At 42.9% G+C, this 24,202-nt stretch overlaps 2 protein-coding genes across 4 annotated transcripts in view; one reads left to right on the top strand and one right to left on the bottom strand.

Moving 5' to 3' along the window:
* The window catches only part of ALKBH8 (alkB homolog 8, tRNA methyltransferase), a gene marked incomplete at its 3' end in the record, with an annotated part of 88,033 nt that extends 87,434 nt beyond the window's left edge, over positions 1-599 (bottom strand). Inside the window, exons 1-2 of the mRNA XM_039222831.1 lie at positions 288-599; positions 11-136 (exon numbers count right to left, since the gene is read on the bottom strand). The remainder of the gene's footprint in view (positions 1-10; positions 137-287) is intronic.
* Positions 1-24,202, top strand: part of ELMOD1 (ELMO domain containing 1) — a 64,600-nt gene that overhangs the window by 13,392 nt on the left and 27,006 nt on the right. For all 3 annotated transcript variants that reach the window (XM_039222825.1, XM_039222824.1, XM_039222826.1), the window contains exons 2-5: positions 9,628-9,725; positions 21,461-21,606; positions 21,960-21,988; positions 22,976-23,073. In XM_039222825.1, the coding sequence (XP_039078756.1) occupies positions 9,709-9,725; positions 21,461-21,606; positions 21,960-21,988; positions 22,976-23,073 (290 nt within the window). In that variant the 5' untranslated portion in view covers positions 9,628-9,708. The remainder of the gene's footprint in view (positions 1-9,627; positions 9,726-21,460; positions 21,607-21,959; positions 21,989-22,975; positions 23,074-24,202) is intronic.

Raw genomic sequence — 24,202 nt, 5'->3', positions numbered from 1 at the left:
AATTACTTACTTAGCCTGGTTTAAGCTGAACAGAAACATCAGGGCCGGGGAATAAGATTCCTCTGGTGTGATGTGCCACAGGGCGTTAGTGCTCTTTGTCCCCAAGCAATGGAATCTTCCGCAGAAACATCATGGCCTGGAATTTGGAAATAAGTAGGTGGCTTCAGTCTTACTATATTTCATCCATTCTAAGACTTTTTCCCCTCTAAATCACTGAAATCGGGCTGCATCAAATTAGCAACATTTTATTCTTCCTTAAGGATGCATGACATAATGGTGCAACTTACCCTTGATGGCACTGATGAAATACCATCGGAAAGAATAAAATAATATGTACTCAGCAGACGTTGATCAAGTCGTGCATATAAGTCATGGCTCTAAAGGGAGTTTAAAATTGCTTTTTTAAAAAATGTGTTTTACACTGTGAGTTGTTGCCTCAGCCCAACCTAACGGTTCTGCTTCTCGTGGTGAGCAATGCTATGCCCTCATCCCGGGACCGAGGTCAGTGACGGCCTTAGGGGCGCGGTTCCTGTCTGCCTCCAGGCCCCTGGAAGTTTCCCAATTCGCCTGGATTTTCCTGTCAAGTGTTTCTAGCAGATGTCCTCACTGTATTTTCATTATATGAAAGAAAAAATTTAGTAAAAAGTATCGGTTTAGATTGACAAAATCATATCCATTTAATTTTTAGGCAGATATAAGTTTACCATTCTTTTATTGCAGTTTTACTTAGAAATTTGACTTGTATGGGCACCTGGGTGGCTCAGTATGTTGAGCATCCGACTCCTGATTTCAGCTCAGGTCATGATCTCACGGTTCAGGGGTTCGGGCCCCGTGTCCAGCTCTGCGCTGACAGCGTGGAGCCTGCTTGGGATTCTCTCTCTTGCTCTCTCTCTGCTCCTCCCCTGATTGCATTTTCTCTTTCTCTCTCTCTTTCTCTCTCTCCCCCTCTCTCTGCTCCTCCCTGACACACACTCGATCTTTCAGGATAAATAAATAAAACTTAAATTTTTAAAAATTTAACCTTTCAAACTCAAATAAATAATTGAGAATGTCCAAAATCCACGCGGAGTATTTTTGTGGAAAAATGGATTCATACCTAGATTTTGAAATGTCCTTAAAGAAGACAGACAAGTGTTACCAGTTCCGCCTCCCCACCCTTGGCTTGGCTCCCTCCTGACAGTAGTGCAGACACGTAGGAGCCACGGGGAAAGCCAGAAAAACCACTGTGCCTGTAAAGCGGATCATCAGTGTATCTGCAGGCAGCCGTGGATCGTGCAGCTGGCAGGGGCCTCCACTGCTATAAATCACAAAAATAAACGTTGGATGAGTGTTTTATTCCCGAAGAAGGGGAAAGAAAACCTTCCTAGGTGCCATTTTCGTGAGTGTCAGCAGAGCACTTTTCAAGCCAAGCAGCAGAGGAGGAAGGTTCTGGAATGTGCCCTCAGGGAGAATGTTCCGCACGAGCGTTATACCTCTCATGAGGCATGCTGGACAGCGTGTGTGAAATGTAAACGCGTAATCTGAACGGTCTGGCGCTTCTCCGGGGTGGTGGATTTTCATATTGCTCGCTCTCTCCCTCATCTGCATACCTGTAACATGCAGTTTATTACATGTTTCAGATGCTCAAAAATTGCCTTAGAAATTTTTCTTTCCCTTCTCTCCCCCGCCCCCCCTTCCTAGTCCACATGGTACGTGACTCTGTTCTGTCCTTTGAAGACGGAGTCCCCCCTTGTCTAGGGCTCCCTCACACGGACACAGTGCTTCTTGGGACTTGACAAGCAGGAAGCACGATGCGAACTTAGCCACTACCTGAACTTGCTAGTTCAGGCCTATGTATTCACCTAATTTGCGCCGGGTGCTTAGCCCGCCGGGTTTAAGAAGATCGGCCTCTGTGTCCTTGTGTTTTGCAGGCGGCTCCGCCAGAGCCCAGCCCCGCACATGGCGGGTGGCTTACCCACCACTCTCTATGCCCGGCCCTCGCTGCCCTTGCCTGGGTTCCCACAGGGACGTGCTTGTTTGGAGGAATTTTGAAGTGATTGTATCTTTTTTTTTTTTAAATGTTTTATTTATTTTTGAGAGAGAGAGAGAGAGAGAGACAGCGTGAGCAGGGGAGGGTCAGAGAGAAGGGGAGACACAGAACTAGAAGCAGCTCCAGGCTCTGAGCTGTCAGCACAGAGCCCAACGCAGGGCTCGAACCCACGAACCGTGAGATCATGACCTGAGCCGAAGTCGGACGCTCAACCGACTGAGCCCCCCAGGCGCCCCGAAGAGATTGTGTCTTGAAACTACCTTAGCTTCAAACTTTTCTCTTCCATCTACCTTCCCCACCGAGACATATAGCCAAAGCGGAAGAAAGGGTGGAAAAGAGGGGCCCATATCTGTTTCTGCAAGAGTCCCGCATCTGTCCGTGGCTGATGGAGGGGTGGCACCACTGTGATTTCTTCAGACTGCAGCAGGGCACAAGTAACACACTCGGAGACCATTCAAGAGGGCAATGGAAGTTTCCCCATAGGTTAAGATCACTTACTTGGAGTTTATTATTGTCATCAGGAAAATTTTCTCAAATACTTTTAGAAAATATATAAAGTGACATAGTATAATCAGGACACAGAATAAAGGGAATTGAACCAAATTAGCCACAGGCTTTCTTCTGATACCCAAAGTGGCTTTTGATCAAGCATATTTTTAGGGGAGAAAACTGTAAAACTTATTATTTCTGGACCTTATTCAATGTGCTATTGTTTTCTTCTTTCAACTGAAATAAGAAGAAAAGCTCAAAGTGAGGAAATTAAATCGGTGGCAAATGATTTCATGATTTCAATACTGCTGACCTTGAACTTATCATCTGCAACATAAAGCGGTGGGTGTCCTCCCCACACCCCACACCCCCCCCCCCAAAATGCTCAATGGACTTTTTTCACTACTGCTAAAAAAATTCTATCTTTTAAATCCAGACGGGGTGGGGACGAGGGAGGGTAAGTGGCCTGTATTTTCATCCTCTGATTAGAGTGACATAGGGGCACCTGGGTGGCTCAGTCGGCTAAGCGTCGGACTTCGGCTCAGGTCATGATCTCACGGTTCGTGGGTTCGAGCCCCGCGTTGGGCTCTGTGCTGACTGCCAGCTCAGAGCCTGGAGCCCGTTTCGGATTCTATGTCTCCCTCTCTCTCTCTGCCCCTCCCACACTCATGCTCTGTCTCTCTCTGTCTCAAAAATAAATAAAATAAAAAACTTTAGAGTGACATATTTTGAGATTGACCCGTTTGATTGTTTTTTTTCTCCTTAGTTGTGCTGTATGGTGAAAACAAGAAGCAATTAGGGAACTCTAAAGGGGGATGGGACTTATTTTGCTTTTCAGTGACTTCAGGAAATCTCATTCAAGTTAGTATATACCCCCTAGGGTAGGTTTGGACTATTCTATCAACCATTAGACAGATTTTATGTGCAGTGAAAAAAAAATACCAGTAAACAAATATTTTCATTTGCAGAGTGAAAACTAAAACACACAGAGGTAGGCTGAAAGCAAACCAAGAGAAAATGCTGATTTGAGAAAATCTCTGTCACAGATCAAATGACTCAAAGAATACTTTGGGGAGAGTGAAATCACAGCGCTGGTGGTCTGCGCCCGGAGCTTGCGTGTCATTGGGTTTTCCCCAAGGGTGACTCTGAGGGGAAGGGTGCTGGTACCGCCTGCTCCGTCGGCGTTACACTACCAAGGATTCAGATGTCCTTGGCAATGTGGTCTCAGGAAGGAATATAAAGCCCACCCTCTGGGGCTCTGTTGTGTGACTTCCCATAAAGTGTTCTCATTGGGAAACTTTCAGATCTGCAGTGTATTTGTTTCAGGAAAGGAGAGAGGGTGATTTTAGTGCAGGAGTAGCCCTTACTCCTCAGGAGTGCCCTAGCTCGCCCCCAGGGAACACTGAGTTTTCACGTGCAGATGGACATCCAGGCCTTGGTGATCCCCAGCTCTGCACTTTAGCTGGGATTGAATGCACTATTCATTTCTTTCACTCTTCTGTCCATCCAGAATTTTCCCTCCCTGGTTTCTGGAGCCAGTGCAGGGGCGTGATTAATAGCGTCTCAGGAGCCAGGCTGCAGGGCTGGGAATCCCAGCTCTGCCAGTAGTAGCTGTGTGACCACGGAAAGTTGCTTAACCTCTGTGTGCCTCGATTTTCCCTACTGTAAAATGGAGACACTAACTACTATTCATTGCATAGAATGACTGTGAGGTAAGCGGATACAAAGGTCCTAGAATGCTGCCTAGTACCCGGTAAACACTTTGTAAATGTTAGCTAGTTTGACCCTAGCTAACTAGGGTCAGACTAGGATGACCCAGATTAGGCAAATTATGAGAGTGGAGCACTGTTTACTTTGTGGGTTGTCTTTTATTTACACATAAATATGAGTCCACAAGCACTTTGGTTGCTATGGAGGATTCAGTCAGTTAGAATTTGAAGGCTACATACGTTGCTTTTTTGGTCTCACGTAGGGATTATGATTTTAAAGAAAGTGTTTCTGTTCCCTCTACTTGAGTGTCAAATTCAAACCCTGGGATGCTCTGTAGATAGTTGGTTTCTAAGAGGCAGGGTCACCACGAGGTTCTCTACAAAGACCCCCAGGGGGCTGCTCGCTCAAAGCGGCCGGGATACCAGGAGAGAGCAGGAGTTTTCAAAGCCGCAGACCACGCCCGCTGTCCCTTTCTTCCCAGCTGGAGAATAAAAGTACAGAGGGACCGAAGCCCACACTCGGCCCTGAAGTGCCACCTGATCTCGGGAGGTGTGTGATGCTCCGGGCACAGCCATCTGATCCTTCCCTGAGGAGCGGGGCAGGGCAGTGTCCTCACACTCGTGGAGACGCATCACTGCACGTAAACTGAAGATCGGGAGACCCAGGATTCTGATCATATATTTTGGTTTAAAACAAAACAAAACAAAACAAAACATCTAGGGGGTTTTCTTTTTCTTCCAGTGGGGAGGTTTTTCATTTGTTTTAGGAGGGCTGTTAAAGAAGTGCATTTCTCTAGAAGGGTTCAGGGTTCATCCCAACAAACCCACACTGAGCCCCCAGTGTGCCAGGCGCCGTATCAGGCCGTGGGCGTCCCCGGGGCCCGAGAGCGGCACGTAGTCCAGAGGGGAAAGAAACACGGAGCACGTCACCTCGGAACAGTAGGAGGGACTGAAAACACAGCAGGTAATTGTGGCGCCCGCCTGGATACGCACCCCTCTCGAGAGGCAGTTTCAGGGATGAGACGGCAGCCAGAGCCGTCCCCACACTGTCCCTGCACACGGGGAAACAGGTGGCTGACCACAGCAGGGCAAACTTTACGGAAGTAATACCTGAATAAATCTGAATTAAGCAAAAGAGTGAACATCAGCGTTTTACAATTAGTGAGATGGATACAGACAAGGCGAGCGCCTTCATGAACTGAGTGAAGGTCAACCGACAGGTGTGTAAAATACTTGGGAAGTCTCTCAGGGCTGCCGTTTTGTGAGAGCGCCATGCACACCAGCCTCCCTTTCTCCCTGACCCCTCCGGCCCTGTCCAGTGCTTGAAAAGTGCTGCTTTGGCTACAAAGGAATCGATTGACTCAGCACTACTCAGGGAAAAGCAACTCTCAAGACATTTTTTTAAATCATAGTGGCTCAGAGTATCATACTTTGCACACCAACTATTTGTTGCATGTTCCTCCCTTTTGCACAGATTATCTAGTTAACAGTAAATGGGACTTTGGCAAGTGTGCCTTCTTTAAAACAAAGCTGGATTTAAAAAATAAAGCAGGAAATTTTTATAGGAAACATTTTAATGAAGCTATTGAATGAGTAAACAGCAAGCAGTGAGTTAAACAGCATTTACACAAGCTTTCCACCCAAAGCCATTTTTGGTGCTTCCTTTTTGGGGGACACATAATTAGAATTAATCGTTGTCTCTGTTTCCTGTTTGGGGGACAGATAATTGGAACTAATTATTATTTTCCATCCCTTCACTGTTCCCATCCAACCAGTAAGTCCAGCTGATTCTACCTTCTGGATATTTCCCACTTCTGTGCACTTCTCTCGACTACGACTGTCGGTGGCCCAGTTCAGGTCACAACTTGCCAGGATTTACCTAAGCAGATTCTTAAGTGATTCTTCATTTGACAGAATGACCTTTTACTTTAGAAAAGAATTTAATAAATATTTAATTTATTATAATTTAATAAATAATAAGTAAAATATTAATACTAATGAGTATCAGCTCATTGAGTGCATGTTATATACCTGTCACTGTGCTAAGCACCTTACATGCTTTGGTTCATTCAATTCTTTTTTTTTTTTTTTTAATGTTTTATTTATTTCTGAGAGAGAGAGAGAGAGAGAGAGAGAGAGAGAGAGCATGAGCAGGGGAGGGTCAGAGAGAGAGGGAGATACAGAATCAGAATCTGAAACAGGCTCCAGACTCTGAGCTGTCAGCACAGAGCCCCATGCGGGGCTCGAACCCATGAACCGTGAGATCATGACCTGAATGTCTTCAATACTGCTTACAAAGCCTTTGATGATTTGAGACTTTCTTGCCTTTCTGTATCTTGTCAACCCTTTTTACCTGTCCCTCTTATAAGCACAACCTGGTCATACAGAACATTCCCCTCTACACATTGTGTATTCTCTTGCTTCTAGGACTTTGCATGTGCTGTCTGGGGAACCCCTGACCCTTCCGTCTAAGGTAGACATCTCTCATACTCACAATCACAGCACTTATTTCCACTTGTAATATTGTGGTTAAGTACCTATTTGTTTCTCTGTATCGTCTTCTCTTCTCCCTCCCTCAAGGCTGGTGGGGCTGGAGGATGGAACCCATGCCTCACATGTTCACTTGTATCCCTAGTACCTAACTCTGTGTCTAGAGCGGAGTAGGCACTAACATTGTTTAAGTTTTAGTACAGTATTAGATTTATAGAAAAGTTACAAAGATAGTACAAAGAGTTCTCTTATACGGGCACCCAGTTTTCCCTATTGTTAACACATTACATTACTAATGAACCCAGTATTAATACCTAATTATTAACTAAAGCCATGCTATTCAGATTTCCTTAGGGTTTTTTTTTTTTTTAAGTTTGTTAATTGTTTTTTAAAGGCAAGCAGACAGATTCTCTCCCAGAGCTTCCAGACAAGAACATAGCCTTCTTGATGCCTTGGGTTTTTTTAGGTTTATTTATTTTGAAAGAGAGTGAGTGCAAGTGGGGAAGGGGCAGAGAGAGGGTGAGAGAATCCCAAGCAGGCTCCACACCATCAGTGCAGAACCCGATGCAGGGCTCAAATTTGCTCAAGCTCACAAACCAGGAGACCATGACCTCAGCCAAAATCGGAGCTTAACCGACTGAGGCACCTAGGCGCCCCTAAGTTTATTCATGTTTTAGAAATATCTGCACCCAACATGGGGATCAAACTCACAACCCTGAGATCAAGAATCACATGTTCCTCTGGCTGAGCCAGCCAGGCACCCCCACATTTCTTTAGCCTTTAACCTAATGTCGTTTTCCTGTTTCAAGATCCCCTCCAGGACACCACATCACACTTAGTGGTCATGTCTCCTTCAGTACCCCTTGGCCATGGCAGTTTCTCAGACTTTCCTTCTTTTTGGTGATCTGGAGAGTTATGAGGAGTATTGGTAAGGAGTAAAGTTGGGTATTTTGTGGAGTATCCCTCAATAAGAAGTTGTCTCATGTTTCCATCATGATTAGACCAGGTTATAAGTTTGGAGGAGGAAGACCACAGAGGTCAAGTGCCCTTTTCGTTGCATCATATCGGGGGCACATAGTGTCAACGTGATTTGTCACCATGAGGTGAATCTTGCTCACCTAGCTGAGGTAGTATTTGTCAGGTTTCTCTAGTGCAAAGTCACTAATCCCCGCCTCCCACCTCACCTTCTATTTTGTACTTGGGGAGTCACTGTGGCCAGTCTGCATTGAAGGAGCTGAGAGTGAGGCTCCCCTCCTTGAGGGCAGAGTATCTACATAAATTATTTGGAATTTGTTTGTACAAGAGATTTATATATTCTCCCCTATTTACTTATTTATTCAGACATTTATTTATATCAGTATGTAATCATGGATATTTATTTTATACTTGGGGCAATGATCCGATACTACTTTATTTTGTAACTTAAACTGTTCCAGCTTTGGCGATCGGGGATTGGGAGCTTTTCGGCTGGCTCTGTGTCTGCCTGACATTCCCCTGGTTGTCTTCTGAGCACTCCCTTACTTTCTGGCACAGGGCACTTCGGGCTCCCCTTATAGACTCCCTACCCCAGCCCGAGAATCAGCTATTTCTGCAAGGAGCCCTGGTTCCCTTTATTGTAATCTGTATGCAAACCTGCCATCTGGTCTCTGGGTAGGTATGAACAATTTTTCATTAAACACTGGATTCTGGATTCATTTTTAGAAGCCACAAAAAGCACAAAGTCTAATGTATCTTCCCACCACACAAAATAAGTAAATGTTTTTCTGCTTTGTTTTCCCTCAGATCTATGTTAAGAAATAAAGCACTTGAAGTTGAAGGTCATTTTCCCCCAGTGGCCTTCCCCCCAGTCCTAAACCCTGCCTCACCTAGCAGAAGCAGCCACAGTCTTAAGCTGACGTGCAGACACTTTTTCCAAGCGTGCGTGGAATAGCTACAGAAGCATATGTATTAACGGAAGCCTGGCTCTTCTTCGCGCTGAGCTGCCCACATCCCCGGGCTGTCTGGCCGGTAGCTGTGCCTCCGCCCTCAGCCACCGTCCGTACACTCAGCTCCTCGCCTGCCTGCCTGGCCGCCTGGCCGGGGCCGCTGGGGCTGTGCTCGTCTCCTCTCTCTGTGGTTCCAGCCACCCTCTCCGCCGGTCTGTACCTTTCCATCTCGTCCCAACTTGCAATGTTGCTTCCTCCTTGTCGCGAGCAAGGAAACCAATAGCCTGCAGACTTTGTGAAAGCAAACTAGAAACTGGAAAGGGCTGGACATAGAATAGATAGAAAATCTCACGGTTTTGTTCACGGTGGAGGGGGGAAGGCAGAACAGGGATGGGGATGTAGCATTCATTTGTTTGGAGCGCTTGGCTCTTTAACACCTAATTTTTAGCTTAAAGACATTTCTGGAAGGCTGAGGCTGCCAGATTTAAGATCACCAAATATCTGGAAATTAGGATCATTAATTGTACGGTTCTTCATTTCTGTTTTTCTTACAAACACTATTCTTCAGCATATAGGAACAGGGACACTTGGCTGGCTCAGTCAGTAGAGCATCTGACTCTTGATAACAGGGTCATGAGTTCAAGCCCCACACTGTGTGTGGAGCCTTCTTTTAAAAAAGTAAAAATAAGATAAATTTTAAAAGTATAGGAACAAAACCCAAAATAGAGAAAAAGCTTACTACTAAAGAGATTGTTTATGGAACTAATTATTTTCCCATCAAGGGACTTACAATGAAAGACTAACTGTGTCACTACTAAGTAAAAGCCTTTGGCTATTATCTCCATCCACCAAATTGACTGCTATGTGAGCAGTTCAGTTGATAATATTCTGGATGCTTTCTGTCTGCTCACTAAGGTAAGCAGAAATCTCAGGTTTGGGATTTCCAGCTCTATTAACAGTAAATATATTAAATTTGTTCCCACAGCTGACACTTTCACGGACAGAGGCAAATTTGGACGCAATTACTTGAGGACAGTGTGGATAACACCTAATCAAACCAGGCACAATGAAGCACTTCCTGCGGTAAGTACTTATGGTTCCCTGGTTGAGCTCTCTAAGATGGAGCAACTTCCTTCCCAATTAGGATAATATTTCTGTTCCCTGTTTGTAATCCTATATCCAAGTCTCTTAGGATGGCATAAAATAGCATTGTATTTTGGCTAAGAATAATTTGGTCTCAAGGCTCCTCTGCTGCCGTGTATGCATGCCCATGCGATGAGAGCACTTAGCAGCAGGAGATCACACAAGATGTAAGACCGCACAGGCACAAAAGCATGGGCAGGGGGACTTTGGATGGCCTGGATGCCATGTGTCTTGAAAGCATTAAGGATGAGGTTTGAGAGAGTAGTAGTTAAAATCAATATAATTTGTATAGGATCATTTTCCTAAGTAATTTTAAACGTCCCTTAATTTCAAATTTGGTTGGCTGGCCATCCATACAGGCATTTTCAAATGTTCCTTTTTGGTAAAAAAAAAAAAAAAAAAAAAAAAGTGTATACACACATACTTGCTCTTCTTCTTTTCCTCTTCCCGACTCCTTGATGCCTCTGAAGTCTACATTAATCTTTGGTTCCTTCAAGATTGTGCTGTATAGACTAATATATTTGCTGTGTGTGGTGAGGTGATATTGTTTTGTTTTGAAAGCCATTTGACTGGACCTATGAGGTCCACAAATATAGTTATTTTTAAGAGTATTTAACTTCCATTCACAATCTAATAACGAAATCCACAGAGAAATTTTACATCATATTAAAATATGACAAAGTAGAGTCCCCAAAGTTAGAAAGTAATACACACTTTCCAGAAGACTGAATTTCTTCTCTTACCCAAGATGGCCTACCTCTATTACACATTCTTGCCCCTGGGGGGGCCTACTTCTTTGAGGAGATGATTTAATTCTTTCAGTGGCTGCCGTTTACGATTTTCTTTTCCTCGCGGATTTTGGTGCATCCATGTGTCTGGAACACCTACATCAGTTTGTGTGCAACTCTGCGTTTTGTGGGGCTCCTGGTGTTAGAAGTATGAAAACCTCTCGGGAGGTCGGTGTTAGACTGTTTACAGCGTTAGCTTCTGATTTACTGGACACAAGAGTCCTCAGCCCGTGTATCTCAGCTGCGCAGAAGGACAGCAGCTGGAAAAGCACGAGGTCATTTGCCAGCAAAGCACTGGCCTGACGTGGTTTTGGCTGCCGCCTGTTTACGTATTCATGACTCCCTCCTGGATGTAAACATGGTGTCTTTTAGTTGTAGAAAGCTTTAGCATTAGATGGAGGCCAGGAGCTCCTTTCGAGAAGGGGGAGATGACAGCGATGAAGGATCCCCTCTCCCGGCTCCTGCTTTAGAGGAACTTGAGCAGCCTCGAAACGAGCCATTTCAGGAGAAATGGTAGCACTTGTTTCTGTTAGTTTTCTGTTAAGCTGAATAGTTCCAACAATGGGTTTAGTAGAGATTAGAACATTTTACAGTCACTTGGTATTAGAGATTTAGAAGTGGTGTGGTAAAAACCCGCTGTAGGTTCATACGGGCCAGTGCGCCCCAGGTACTTATGTGTTCGGATACAAACTCTTCTCTTTTAACTTGACACATATTTTATAAATATTACTTGATATCAATTATTTATATGACACCGAAGCTAGGGTAACAGATTACACATCAAGAAAGAAACTTGAGAGGCGCCTGGGTGGCTCAGTTTGTTCAGCATCTGACCGGCTTAGGGCATGATCTTATGGTCCATGAGTTCAAGCCCCACGTCAGGCTCTGTGCTGACAGCTCAGAGCCTGGAGCCTGCTTTGGATTCTGTGTCTCCCTTTCCCTCTGTCCCTTCCCCTCTTGCATTCTGTCTCTCATTCTTTTTTTTTTTTTTTTTTTTTTTTTTTACTTTGCCAAAATGTTTGTTTTATTAAGGTTTGGCACTTCTATAAAAATCAACGTTCCATGTACTAACAGGAAATTGCCCCAACTTAAAATGGGAATAATCACATCTGACAGATAATATTTGGAGGTGTTTTTGACAAGGAGATCAAGTGCATTTCAACAATTTCTTTTACCATCACAAGAAACAGGAATCTAAAAAGCAATGCATGCTCAAGTTTAAATTTTATATGTCTTTATATATCTTAAACTATATTCACACAAATACACACACATCCATTTACTGGAAATGATAGCACTCCTCAGCAAGTGTCCATAGCTTCATGGAGTCCTAAAGGAAAATAAGGACAGTGCCTACTTGGGCAGACCAGCCACTTTCACCTCTGTTCAATATTATACTTGCCATATCGAGCTGACTTTCACACCGTGCCTTTGGAAATTCACAATCATGAGTCTACCACCATCAAATGCAGAAGCAGGTACCTATTTGCAAGGTATAACCTAAAGGACACAACGTGCCCTCAGCTGGCTCCCTCTAGATTCACATTTGCCCATAATTTGACAGGCATTCATATGCTGGTTTTGGTTTGTTTGGATTTTTTTGTTGTTTTGTTTTGTTTGTTTTTTGTTTTTTTGTTTTTGTTTTTGTTTTTTATATTCAAGTTTTTACTTTATTTTTTTAAGCTTTTTTTTTTTTTTTTAACAAAGTTTATTGTCAAGTTGGTTTCCACATAACACCCAGTGCTCATCCCCACAAGGGCCCTCCTCCATGCCCATCTCCCCCCTTCCCCTCCCCCCCCACACCCATCAGTCCTCAGTTTGTTCTCAGCATTCAAGAGTCTCTCATGGTTTGCCTCCCTCCCTCTCCTCCACCATTTCCCCCCTTCTTCTCCCCCACGGTCTTCCATTAAGTTCCTCCTAATCCTCCTATACGTGCAAACATATGGTATCTGTCCTTCTCTGCCTGTCTGTCTCTCATTCTTAACATTGGAAAAAATTTTTTAAAAAAAGAAAGAAACCTGAGGATTTTCATTGACCGTAGGTTTTGAAATAATAAAAGGAAGCTCGATCACTGCCCTCCTTAGTTGATTATTTCTTCTGGCCTTCGTTTGTGTTTTTAATGCTTTTTGGTAAGTTATCATATGTGTGTATTTATTATACGTCGGCGTTTATGGAATCTGGAAGGGTAAGGGGGCACGGAGTAATAACCCTGAACTGCAAACCCTATCAAGTCATTTAGTTTTTTTTTTTAATGTTTATTTATTTCTGAGAGAGAGAGAGAGAGAGAGAGACAGCATGAGCAGGGGAGGGTCAGAGAGAGAGGGAGACACAGAATCTGAAGCAGCTCCAGGCTCTGAGCTGTCAGCACAGGGCCCACCCAGCACGGGGCTCGAACCTATGAATCATGAGATCATGACCTGAGCCGCAGTCGGACGCTTAACCGACTGAGCCCCCCAGGTGCCCCCCATCAGGTCATTTAGATTGCCTTCCCCCGCCACTGTAGTCCCTTCTCACAGATGTGGGACGATTTTGCAATCTTTTCATTGGAACCAAAGAGAAGGTTGTATAAACATAGCCTGAACAAATTGCATTTATTCCTGAGTTCAGGAATATATTATGCAGAATAAGGAATTGATTCTGAGAAGAATCCAGTATTATTTAAAAGCCCACATAGTGATTAATGTGTCAGCCTCTGAGTTGTTCTAGAACGAAACACTTCAGGTACAGCTCCAGAAGAAATGGGTTAATCTTAAACCAAGCTGTGGGAAGACTGAATTTTAACCCGCATATAAATTACATGGTACCCAGCTCTGCTCTTTCTAGCTCACTGCTGCCATCAGATATATTGATGTACCATTTAGAGCATAACAGAGTAAATACTTGAATAAAAAATTATATATTAGAAATAAATGCTACAGGATTACTATACTAAGCTGAAGGGTGTATTTTAAATTAAATTAAGAGTAGACACAGGATACTGGATAAGTGGCCCATGGTCACTCAATGACCTTTAGCCATGGTCTGCATTTAAAAAATACAAAGATAAAATGGAGAAGAAAGTGTGTTTATGTGTGATCAGAAAAAGAGGGGGGCACTTTCTGAGCCCCAAACAGAACTGAAGTTTAGTTTACATATTTTATGAATTTTAATTAAGTGATACATATAACAGGGATGGCTTAACACTTGTAGTAAGATCTTTTCCCATGCTAGGATTTAGTTACTGAAATTATGTTTTTTTTTTTTACAGTCATCAGAAAATTATTAATTTTAAAATTTTCTAACAAGAAGACTCTTCTATTTATTTTGAGGGAGGGGAGGAGCAGAGAGAGAGGAAGAGAGAGAATCCCAAGCAGGCTCCGAACTGCCAGGACAGAGTCCAACGTGGGCTTGATCTCACAAACCATGGGATCTGACCTGAGCCGAAATCAAGAAATCACATGCTTAACTGACTGAGCCACCCAGGTGCCCCAAGCGAATCTTTTAAGTCACCCCATATGAATAATTGCTTCCAACTATCCCAGCCTTAGGATCTCACTTTCTTGGCCACAGACTTCACTGTATACCTTCCTTCCTTGGGAAGAAGAGAGGGAAAGAAACTATCTGCCACACTCCCACCTTTGTGGGAGAAATTTTGTGAAATAAAACAAACTTGCACCCAAGTCCTGGCTGTAAAGCAATTGAGGGGGACGAAAAGTATTTTGCTGCTGTCATTGGGTAAATAAAGGCTCCAATGAGCAAAAAATACCTGTAAATTGGTATTTTAAGTCATTCACACTTGATTAATAGTATCTCAGTCCACTGACTCATTTAGTGAGCACCTTCTGCTGTTAATTCCAGTACTGTACCACATTTTAAATTCTTACTTTCTCTTTATTACAATTAAAATAAAAGTATGAATTGTTATCCCATAGTACGGAGCAGGGCAAGAAGGCTTTGCAAAGTCAAGTAACTCACCCAGGGGCACACAGGTATTTGAACGAGGCCCACATGACCTCAAAGCTATTTCTCATTATTAAATTTCTGCATCCTGCTACCTCCTCATATGTGCCTGCGGTGAGGTGTTGTGGGGGATACGGTAGAGAACATGAGGTGACCCCTGCTCCAAAGGAACGTACCGCTGCCAGGGAGATGAGGCACATGCGCACAGAGGTCACATATAAGAAGGGATGTCATCACCAACACGCACGCATGTTACCATACACGTATATACATAAATATGCATGCACACATATGCACGTGTACACACAAGAACACACACATATGTACACCTACACATATTTTAAATTATTTTGTTCCCTGCACTAAAAAGCAGCAGCAACAACAACAGTAAACAACTGTTTCCACACCCTTGTTGAAATATGTTAGCCTGAAAGGTGTTCAGGTCAGTCTCCTGGGGGTGAGATTTTCAAGGCCAACGCTTCGGCCACTTCACTGTTCATGAAGCTCGTCTTCCAGAGCATGAGCAAGATCAGAGAAAGCCATGGATACTCCGTGGTCGTTGGGATGTCACTTCCTTAACTCTTGTATGTTTCTCTTTTGTTCCGAAGTGGGGGAAGCTGCTCAGGTTCCCAGTTGTTTCTGCCTCCTTATCAGGATGATCAGGTCAGCGGGGGTGGGCTCTCCCATCCTGTCTCAGAGGAAGGTACTTTCTCTCCTCTGCCTCTCTAACACTCTGGGCGATTTCTCCGATAGATCTATCAGTCACGCCGGTCTTGTTCCTACGGTCATTTTCCTTACCAGACTGTACGTTCTCTGTGGACAGGGACGGCATGTGATCTGCAGTGAAATTAAGTTCTTTTTTGTTTTTTAATGTTTTATTTATTTCTGAGAGAGAGAAAGAGAGAGAGAGAGAGAGACAGTGTGAGCAGGGGAGGGTTAGAGAAGGAGATACAGAATCTGAAACAGGCTCCAGGCTCTGAGCTAGCTGTCAGCACAGAGCCCGACATGGGGCTCGAACCTACGAACTGTGAGATCATGACCTGAGCCGAAGTCAGACACTTAACTGACTGAGCCACCCAGGCGCCCCTGCAGTGAAATTAAGTTCCTGACTTACATTCCCTTCTGCACAGCTGTCTTCTCCTTTTCTATCTGTAAACTACTTTTCAGGAACCATCTGTCATTTTTTCTCCTGGTTCAGTTCAGATCTTTCCTGCAGCTACTCTAGGTCTTTAACTCAACAGAAATTGATTTATTCATAACACTGAGAAGCCCTCTAACCTGCTCCTGGTGGTTACTGTGCATTTTTAAAAATTCTGTTATGCAGTGAATCTATAACAGTAACAGGCCCACTCCTTCTCCCTCTAGAAGATTTTGAGGCCTATTATGGATGTTGACTTTATCTATAGATTTGTTTAATTTTCGTTATTTTAAAAATATTTTTATTTACAACAGAACTTTATATTTAAGATTATGTTTAAATAGTTTTAGTTTATTTTTTTAAATACTTTTTTAATGTCAAAGTATAATGTGTTTGTTGATTCCCTTGTATTAAGTAAATAAAAGTACTCTCCTAACAGAAAAACAAGAAATCTGAATCTTAAAATTTTTTAAATGTAAGTATTTAAGCATCAAATTTTTATAGAGTAGTGAGTCATCAATAAATAAAGATAAGCCCATGCCTCCTTTTCTTTAAAATGAAAAGAGGACAAGCCATGAATTTATTTATTGTTTTAGTTATTTCTCTGTCCGCTCTTGCTCTGTTTTATGCCCTCGGATAAAATTTCCCCGGAAAGTTAAAACAGTGCCCTTTGCAATAGCCATAGAATTCGGAATAGTGTCAATCCATGATAAGTTCATACTCACTACTTTTCAAAGGCAGCGTGATCCCCTCAGATAAAGATGATAGAGACCAGGGGGCCCATCCTGGGCCTCCTGCTGCTCAAGGGAGGGATTACTCTTGTTCCTCTAAGGGCCCACAAATGGTTTCTTTGTGATTCCATATGACCAATTCATGCATCAAGTCCTCTCCAGCTTCTCTTGCTAGTAGGAAGCTCACTGTAGACAGGGGCCCATTTACTAAGGCCAAACTCCTATTGACAAGTTAATTTCCAATCTATTGCCAGTGCCCCTAGTTAGGAACCCCAACAGAACAATTTTTCTAAAATTCATTGTTTCAGAAAATGCATGAACTGCAGGAAACATTGAGCGGTTTGTTGTTCCCTGTGCATTCAGATGAAGGAAAGTGTTTTGTTGAGGAAACGGGTTTGAACCAAGAACTGTGATTATTTTATGTGTGTCCTCCCTCACCAGTAGTGTGCTTCTTATTTATTACAGGATTTCTTCAAGCAAGAATTAACTTTCATTAGCAAACTCACTGAAACTGTTCAAAATAAGCCACTTTTCTATTATTCCAAAAGAAGACGTCAGTCACAAATTTAAGATGATGGCGTAGTGTTGCACCACAGGTACCCGCACCCCTCACCCTGCAGGCAGGGGCTCCGTGGTTCTAGGTGATTCTCCTGTTTCAGAGGCCCCATCGCTGCTGAGTGGATTCCTCTAACAAAGCACCGCAAGACAGGAGTTCTCTTTTATTTGGTGTCAGAGATATGATCCATTTTGAATAATTTAGTTTGGATGGCTATTCTGGTTGAAGCTAGGGAATGAATGCGAAACAATAAAAGTGACCATAATTGGCTTGTGGAAAAACACCGCTGTGAGCTCAACCATAAACGTCACTCTATAGCATACTAATAAATGGTCGTGATAGAAAATATTAGAAATAAAACATGTGTACGTAGTTCTCATTATTAAATCAGCTTTTCCCGGTGCTTGTGCAAGGCACTGGTGTTAGGAAGCCACAGTAAGTCCTCTGGAACATGCTCAAAATGCTGTGATTAAAAAAAAAACAAGAGAAGCAGACACAAAAATTGCTGTCTATGTATGTGGCTATTAAAAACAGGGGCTAGCAATCTGTATTTTCTTCTAGTAGTCTTGAGAATTTTATTGTTGTTAAAATGTAGTAGATTCTTTCAGTAGTATGTTGAGAATCTTCCATCACAACTGAGAAGACAGTCCAGTGTTATGAAGAAAAAAAGCAAAAGATTCCCCTAATTAAAGCTAAGCTTCTTGGTTTGATTATTATTTAGGCCAGGAGGAAAAACCTAGCAGAATTATAAAGCCCCCGAATATAGAGTTCAGATGGTGGAGAGGGTGTGGGTAGAATTCTTATTCTAAGAGTAGAAACAGAACTTCCTCTCTTTTCTCCTAAACCAACCACTGAAGAACTTAAAAAGCATTTAAATATCCATTTCTTAATTTTTTTCCTTTTCAGGGTAAACATGCCAAACGAACTCAATATTCTCCCAAAATATTTAATTATGCTTATTCTCCTCTGGACCGGCAAGAGTTTTTTCATAAACTTTATGATTTAGGGACTTAAATAGGTCCACAAGTTTAAAAAGTAAGCCCCTGACCACAGCTGATGGTGAAGAACAGTCATTCCGAGATGTGCGTATGGAAGCGTTGCTGATCTGGTCCTTTCATGAGGAAATAGCTTGGATGTTGGGTTTGTCGTCAAAACGAGGCTTCCAAAATAAAAGGCAGCACTGGCCTTTCCATCTCTGACCATGCCTTAGGCTTATGATCTAACTGAAAAATAAATTATATCCGTCAAAACACTGTCTGACCTGATGATCTGGCTTGAAAAAATATACAGTATCTAGATAGCATAGCAAGGAAATAGTGCCTAGCATAGCAAACTGGCCTTTTAATGAAATAATGTGGGTGTTTGGACCCATGAGGAATAAAACTAAAAATATCCTCCATAAGCAATATCATGATCAGGACTGCTGGCCTAGAAATTACAAAAGGGCAAAGAAGCAGTGTATAAATTTCACTCCGCGGTGGAGACGGGCATTTCTCTTTCACGACCTGTGACGCCGGTGTGTGGCCGCGTGACAGGGATATGACAGACCCCCGGGCCGAGTCCTGGGACTCGAGGCAGCATCGCCGGCCCCTCACGGGGTGTGTCTGCCAGGTCTCCCTGTCTTCTTTGACAGCGTGAACCTCAGGCGAGTGGGAAAAAGAAAAGATAAAAGCAAATAGAATACGATGTCTTTTCTCTCTTTTTATCTAAGGCTGCCTTAATGCAAAATAGTTCCCCAGGCGTTTTCTTCTCCTGTGCGAGGAAGCAGTGGGAGGAATCAGGGATGGGCTAGACGTCGCTGTCCGCCTGCACACCGCCTGCCCCGCGGGGGACACAGCGAGGCCCCAAGCCACATCTCTGTGTGATCTGTTGGAGAAGTTGTATGGGGGAAACTGTAGTTTAATTTCAGCTACACCGTGGTTGGTGCCGTGTACCCTAAGTAAATACAGAGGTGCCCCTTACAGATCAGAACCTTCTGTCCAGGGAGAGTCTGCCCACAAGAACCTGATGGTCGCGGAGTCCTGACTCACGGACTTTGAGGCTTCATCTGAGGAGCCGGCCCACGTGCTGGAGGCAAGCTCCGCGGGCCCCGGAAGGTCCGATCATGGGAAGCTTTTATCCTTGACTTGGTCACGGGAATAGAGCCGACCAGTAATATGAAGACGAGCTGGCCGGTGGCCAGTGTCTTCTGGCATAGCTATCTAGTAGTTGGGAAAGTGGAAATTTCTTTTCCAAGAGAGAAAACTGACGTTTCATAAAATTTCTCATGCATCTAATTAAGATGTTCCACTAAATTTATATTTAGGTTACCTTTTTTTTTTTCTTAATAGTCTTAGGATATATTTGACTAAAACAATTGAATTTCAGACTTTATGAGGTAGTAAATCCATTTTTTAACATTTCAGCAGAGGCTAACTGACTTCACAGAGAAATCTTATATACCCTTTTGTAATGGCTTTTGGTGATCATTTATACATTTTCACTGTTATAACCTTTTTTCTTAAATAAAGAAAAATGTACTTATACAAAAAAAGGAACATATACTTAGTTAAAATTGAAAATAAAAAGTGCCCATAACTCCTTTACCCAGTAATACCACTGTTAACATTTTTGTGTATCCAGTGTCTTTTTCTCCTTGTTCATACATCACCATTAGATTTTTTTTTTTAACAGTTTCCATTTTTGTTTCTCTTTTCTTTTAATTTTTAGGTTTAGTTATTTTGACAGAGAGCACAAGCAGAGGAGGCAGAGAGGAGGAGAGACAGAATCTCAAGCAGGCTCTGCACCATCAGTACAGAGCCCAATACAGGGCTAGAATTCCCAATCTGTACTGACTCAGCCACCCAGGCGCCCCACTATTAGATTTTTCTAAAATATAAAGTCGATCATTTCATGTAAGTTTCTTCCTAATTTTTCCTATTTGGTAAGCATATTACGACATTTTCTCATGGTATGAGATATCCTAGACTATAATTCCATTATCTACGAAGGATTCCACTGTGTTGTCTTATTGTAGCGGTTTGGTCACTTACTGTTTCCTCCATTCCCTATGCATTTATACGATACAGATTCCACGCCCTTGTACAAATTAGCCTATTAGAATGTTTATTTTTAACACAGGCTGTGGAAGACATTAGAGCCAGAGCAGTTAAGCAAAGGAACATAATCAAGGTGTTCGTTCATATTCACAGATGGATTACAAAATCACTAAGGTTATTAGTTAACGACTCTCATTCATCTGCGTGACCCTGGAGCACCTCTGATATAGCTAGAGGCAAACAATGAACATTTGAGAAAAAGAAACATCATTTAGAAATGACACTGATAGGAAGTTCTATAAATAATTCTGCCTCCTGGGAATGCATGGTATGCAGAGATAGGTTGAAAATAAGTTCCTGGGAGAGAAGCCCTCTTTAACTCTGTAGCTTGAGTCATTTTGAGACTCTAAACAGTACCACGAAGTAGCAGACATTCACATATTAAAAATAAAAAAAGGTGTGCCTGGGTGGCTCAGCTGGTTAAGCATCCAGCTTCATCTTGGGTCATAATCTCATGGTTCATGAGTTTGAGCCCCACGTCGGGCTCTGCGCTGACAGCTCGGAGCCTGGAGTCTGCTTTGGATCCTGTGTCTCCCTCTCTCTCTGCCCCTATACCACTCACACTCTGTCTCACTCTCTTTGTGTCAAAAATAAATAAACATTAAAAAAATTAAAAATAAAAGTCAGCATAAAACATAAATCCACATGTGCCAGAGACGGAAGTAGATGACTAGACACTTCTGGTTTGTTGAGGAATTGCTGGAGTGCTATGAGGAAAACTCTGTTTAGCCCCAGCCAAGAACGAGCTTGTCAAGAGGTGGAGTTAGGGGAAGTTTTAAACCAGAGAATGCCGACGAACTGAAGTCAACCGACTTGTTCAATGAACGTGCCTTCTGGCAAGTCCAAGAAGCACCAGCAGAGAAGACAGGTGGCACAACCAAGTCCTCAAGGTGGCGGAAAGCAGAGAGGAGGGGGAAAGAAGGAGAGCGGAGGAAGAGTCAAACCAGGCAGTGAGGGGGGGCTGGGGCAGGGCCAGCCGCGCGGCTGTCCACACAGGCAGGAGGCGGGCGCCGCCACGCTCGATCCTCCCCGTGGCTGCACCAGAGACAACTCCAAAACACAGATGGACTGTGCACACAGTACCGATTCGTTTTCACGAGGTTGTCAGGCAAAGGTAGGAAAAGAAAGGATTCTTGGCTGCGTGTCCCCCTCAGTTTCTGGAGTATCGAACTCAACCAGATGGAGCACAGGGCGTTCGGGGGCTGCCCGCATAGTAAGTGCGGCCTCACAGGCCGTGCGCTTCCCTCCGGCCATGGGTTTTGTAGCTGCGCCAAGTACAATACACGGGATTAGGACAGCGAAATATGCTTGTAAACCTAGAAGGCTAATGGCTGATTTTCTTCTGGGCTTTTCCTGCTGGTGGTGGCTGCTTTCTGTTCTCTTCCAGAGTTCTATTGGAAGGGTGCTGTCTTTTGTCTTTGACAGAATGTTGTTCCAGGTGTGCCTGTATTTTTACTGTAAATTTTTGTGGCGCTGCCTAAAATTTGTAATGAGGAAGCTGACTGGAAGATGTGAATTGCAACGGATCTGTTACAATACCAAGCCTGGGGCTTCTAGAACCATGAAAATCGGTAAGCATGAAACAAAAAAGTGAGCAAAAGTGTAAGCTTGATGGGATTTGTGAGTGCAGCGTGTTGTATTTGTGTACAGTAATTTCTTTTTAGAGAGAGGAAGAGCGAGAGCACACACACATGCAGAGGGGAGGGGCAGAGGGAGAGGAAGAGAGAGAATCCCAAGCAGGCTCCATGCCCCATGCAGAGCCCGATGAGGGGCTCGATCTCATTACTATGAGATCACGACCTGCGCCAAAGTCAAGAGTTAGATCCTTAAGTTGACTGAGCCACTTAGGTACCCCTGTTTTTAGTAATTTTAAGCCACTTGTAAATGATAGCTTTTCATGGCTTTTTTATTGTCACTTTTACAGAAACATCACTGAGGGATTCAAAAAGTAAGGTAAGTAAAACTGTTTCTGTATTTTTCAACAGATTTTCACTTGGAGGCTTACCTCCATCACCAAAAAATACACATTTTAACAAACACATATCTACCAACAGCAATGCAAACTGAGAAGAAAGACTTGTTTGCCCATTAACAAGTCACTACACTCTTGATGACACGAGAGCAGCCACTGTATGTGAATTTCTAGACAGATTTATGATGCAGTTATTACTTCACTGTTGAATTAGTCCTTTTTTTAAAAAAAAAAGTTTATTTTTTGAGAAAGAGATAGAGCGAGCATGAGCAGGGGAGGGGCCAAGCAAGAGGGAGAGAGAGAATCCCAAGTAGGCTCCGCACTGTCAACGCAGAGCCTGAGGTGGGCCTTGAACTCATGAAACATGAGATCACGACCAAGCCAAAACCAAGAATCAGAATGTTAACTGACTGAGCCACCCAGATGCCCCAAATCACTTAACTTTATACTCAAGATTTCCCAAGAAAATCGGAGAAGTCACTATGCTAGCTTTCATAACATACAGTTAAGCATCCACAGAAGAGAGAAAAATTGTTTTTTTTTCCCCAAGATTCTTGAATGTTATTATTTAGCTTGACGTCTGTAAGACTATATCCTCCGTGTACTTCACTCACTCATAGGCATACTGCCCATCAACAACGGGGGCCATGTATACTGGGTCAGAAAAATAAAATAGAATATTTCAATAATAAGTGTCTTGAAAAAAATTAAAACAGTAAAAAAACCCACATATTTCTCTTTTGTGTTAATTATCTTAATCAGGAAAGTTGCACTACCCCTATTGTGAAAATGTCTAATTGTCTAATTTTCTAGAATTCAAATACTAAATCAATTTTTGCTCTTAGTTTAGTTCTAGTTTACTCTCATTTAGAAGTTATAGGCAAATACTTGAAGGCACCCATCTAAACAGACCCTACTTAAGCCACTGATGCTCGTGACAAGGGAACTGACTGAAACGTGTTTTCCAGCTGCTGCAGACATCCGTGAGTGTTCACCCTGATGCTATTGAAAAAACTATAGAAGACATCATGGAACTGAAAAAAATTAACCCCGACATAAACCCACAGTAAGAATGTATTTATGATGTAAACCCAGAGCGCAAGGCATGCATTTAGTATTTCTGTAGAGCTGAGCTCGCTGGCGTGCTCTCCCTCTCTCCGCCCCCACCCCACAATCATCTGCAATGGTTTTGACTTTCAGATGAAGAAAAATGAAAAAATGTACCTTTTTCATACTTGTAAATAGCAGCAACTCTGTACTTTTGTCATGATTTCTGCTTATGCTTCTGAAATGCCATGAATGTGAGAAATCTGATGGATGCCCTATCAGAACATGAAATCAAGGGAGCCCATTTAGCAACAATCGCTCTGTGCGACACCTATTTTACATGAACAGTAAACGTTCACCTTGTAAATGTGCCTCAGCGGATTATGCTCCATCAAAACTATCCCTACAGTTTATGACAGACTGATAATGTTGGAGATGGTTCCTACATGCTTGTCAAGGAGACTGGCATGTGTAGGAGTGATAGATAGTTTTTATATGAAGGCTTTAAAACTTTGTGATTTAGTCATCTCGTCTTGGAAATATTAAAATGCATTTGGCATTGTACGTGATGTTTAAAATTAGCTTTATATTTTCCATTGGGTACAGGAACTTTTCAGTGAAATTTGGGGCTTAGGATGTTGGGTAGGATAAATCCTGTGCAGATATATTTAGAGACAGTTTAGGTAGGTAGCAATCAACCTGTCTTTTAGATGTGATAGGCGAAATTTTACATGTTATTGCTGAGAAAGGCTTTTAATTGCCAGAGGTGGGGAGCTGTGGTTGAAGGGTATCAGAGAGCGCTCTGCATAGGTCTGTCTCTTGGAGGGATTCTGGGTACTAATTGGGGCTCATCACAAAACTCTATCTCCACATGGTCTCCATGGCATTCTTCCGCAGACACTCCAGCTAATTAGCTGTCTGTTCCTTATTCAGTCATTAAGGGTGATTTAATTTACAGCAAATGTCTTTTTGAAACCTCTGACACATATTTTATTTCTTTGGGAAGGTGATAAGAAGGCAATTCGTATTAAACTAAGTTGAGCCAAAAATTTAAGAGCGCAGTTGGGCATGAGGGATATATGAGACTCACAACCATATCTGCAGATTGGGTTAGATTTAATAGCAAATCTTTTCTGTGTCTTCTATGA

The sequence above is a fragment of the Hyaena hyaena genome, unplaced genomic scaffold (assembly GCF_003009895.1).
Source record: "Hyaena hyaena isolate Hyena2069 unplaced genomic scaffold, ASM300989v1 scaffold_1190, whole genome shotgun sequence".
Lineage (NCBI taxonomy): Eukaryota > Metazoa > Chordata > Mammalia > Carnivora > Hyaenidae > Hyaena > Hyaena hyaena.
Note: the sequence above shows the minus strand (reverse complement) of the source record. Positions and strands in the feature narration are given on the sequence as shown.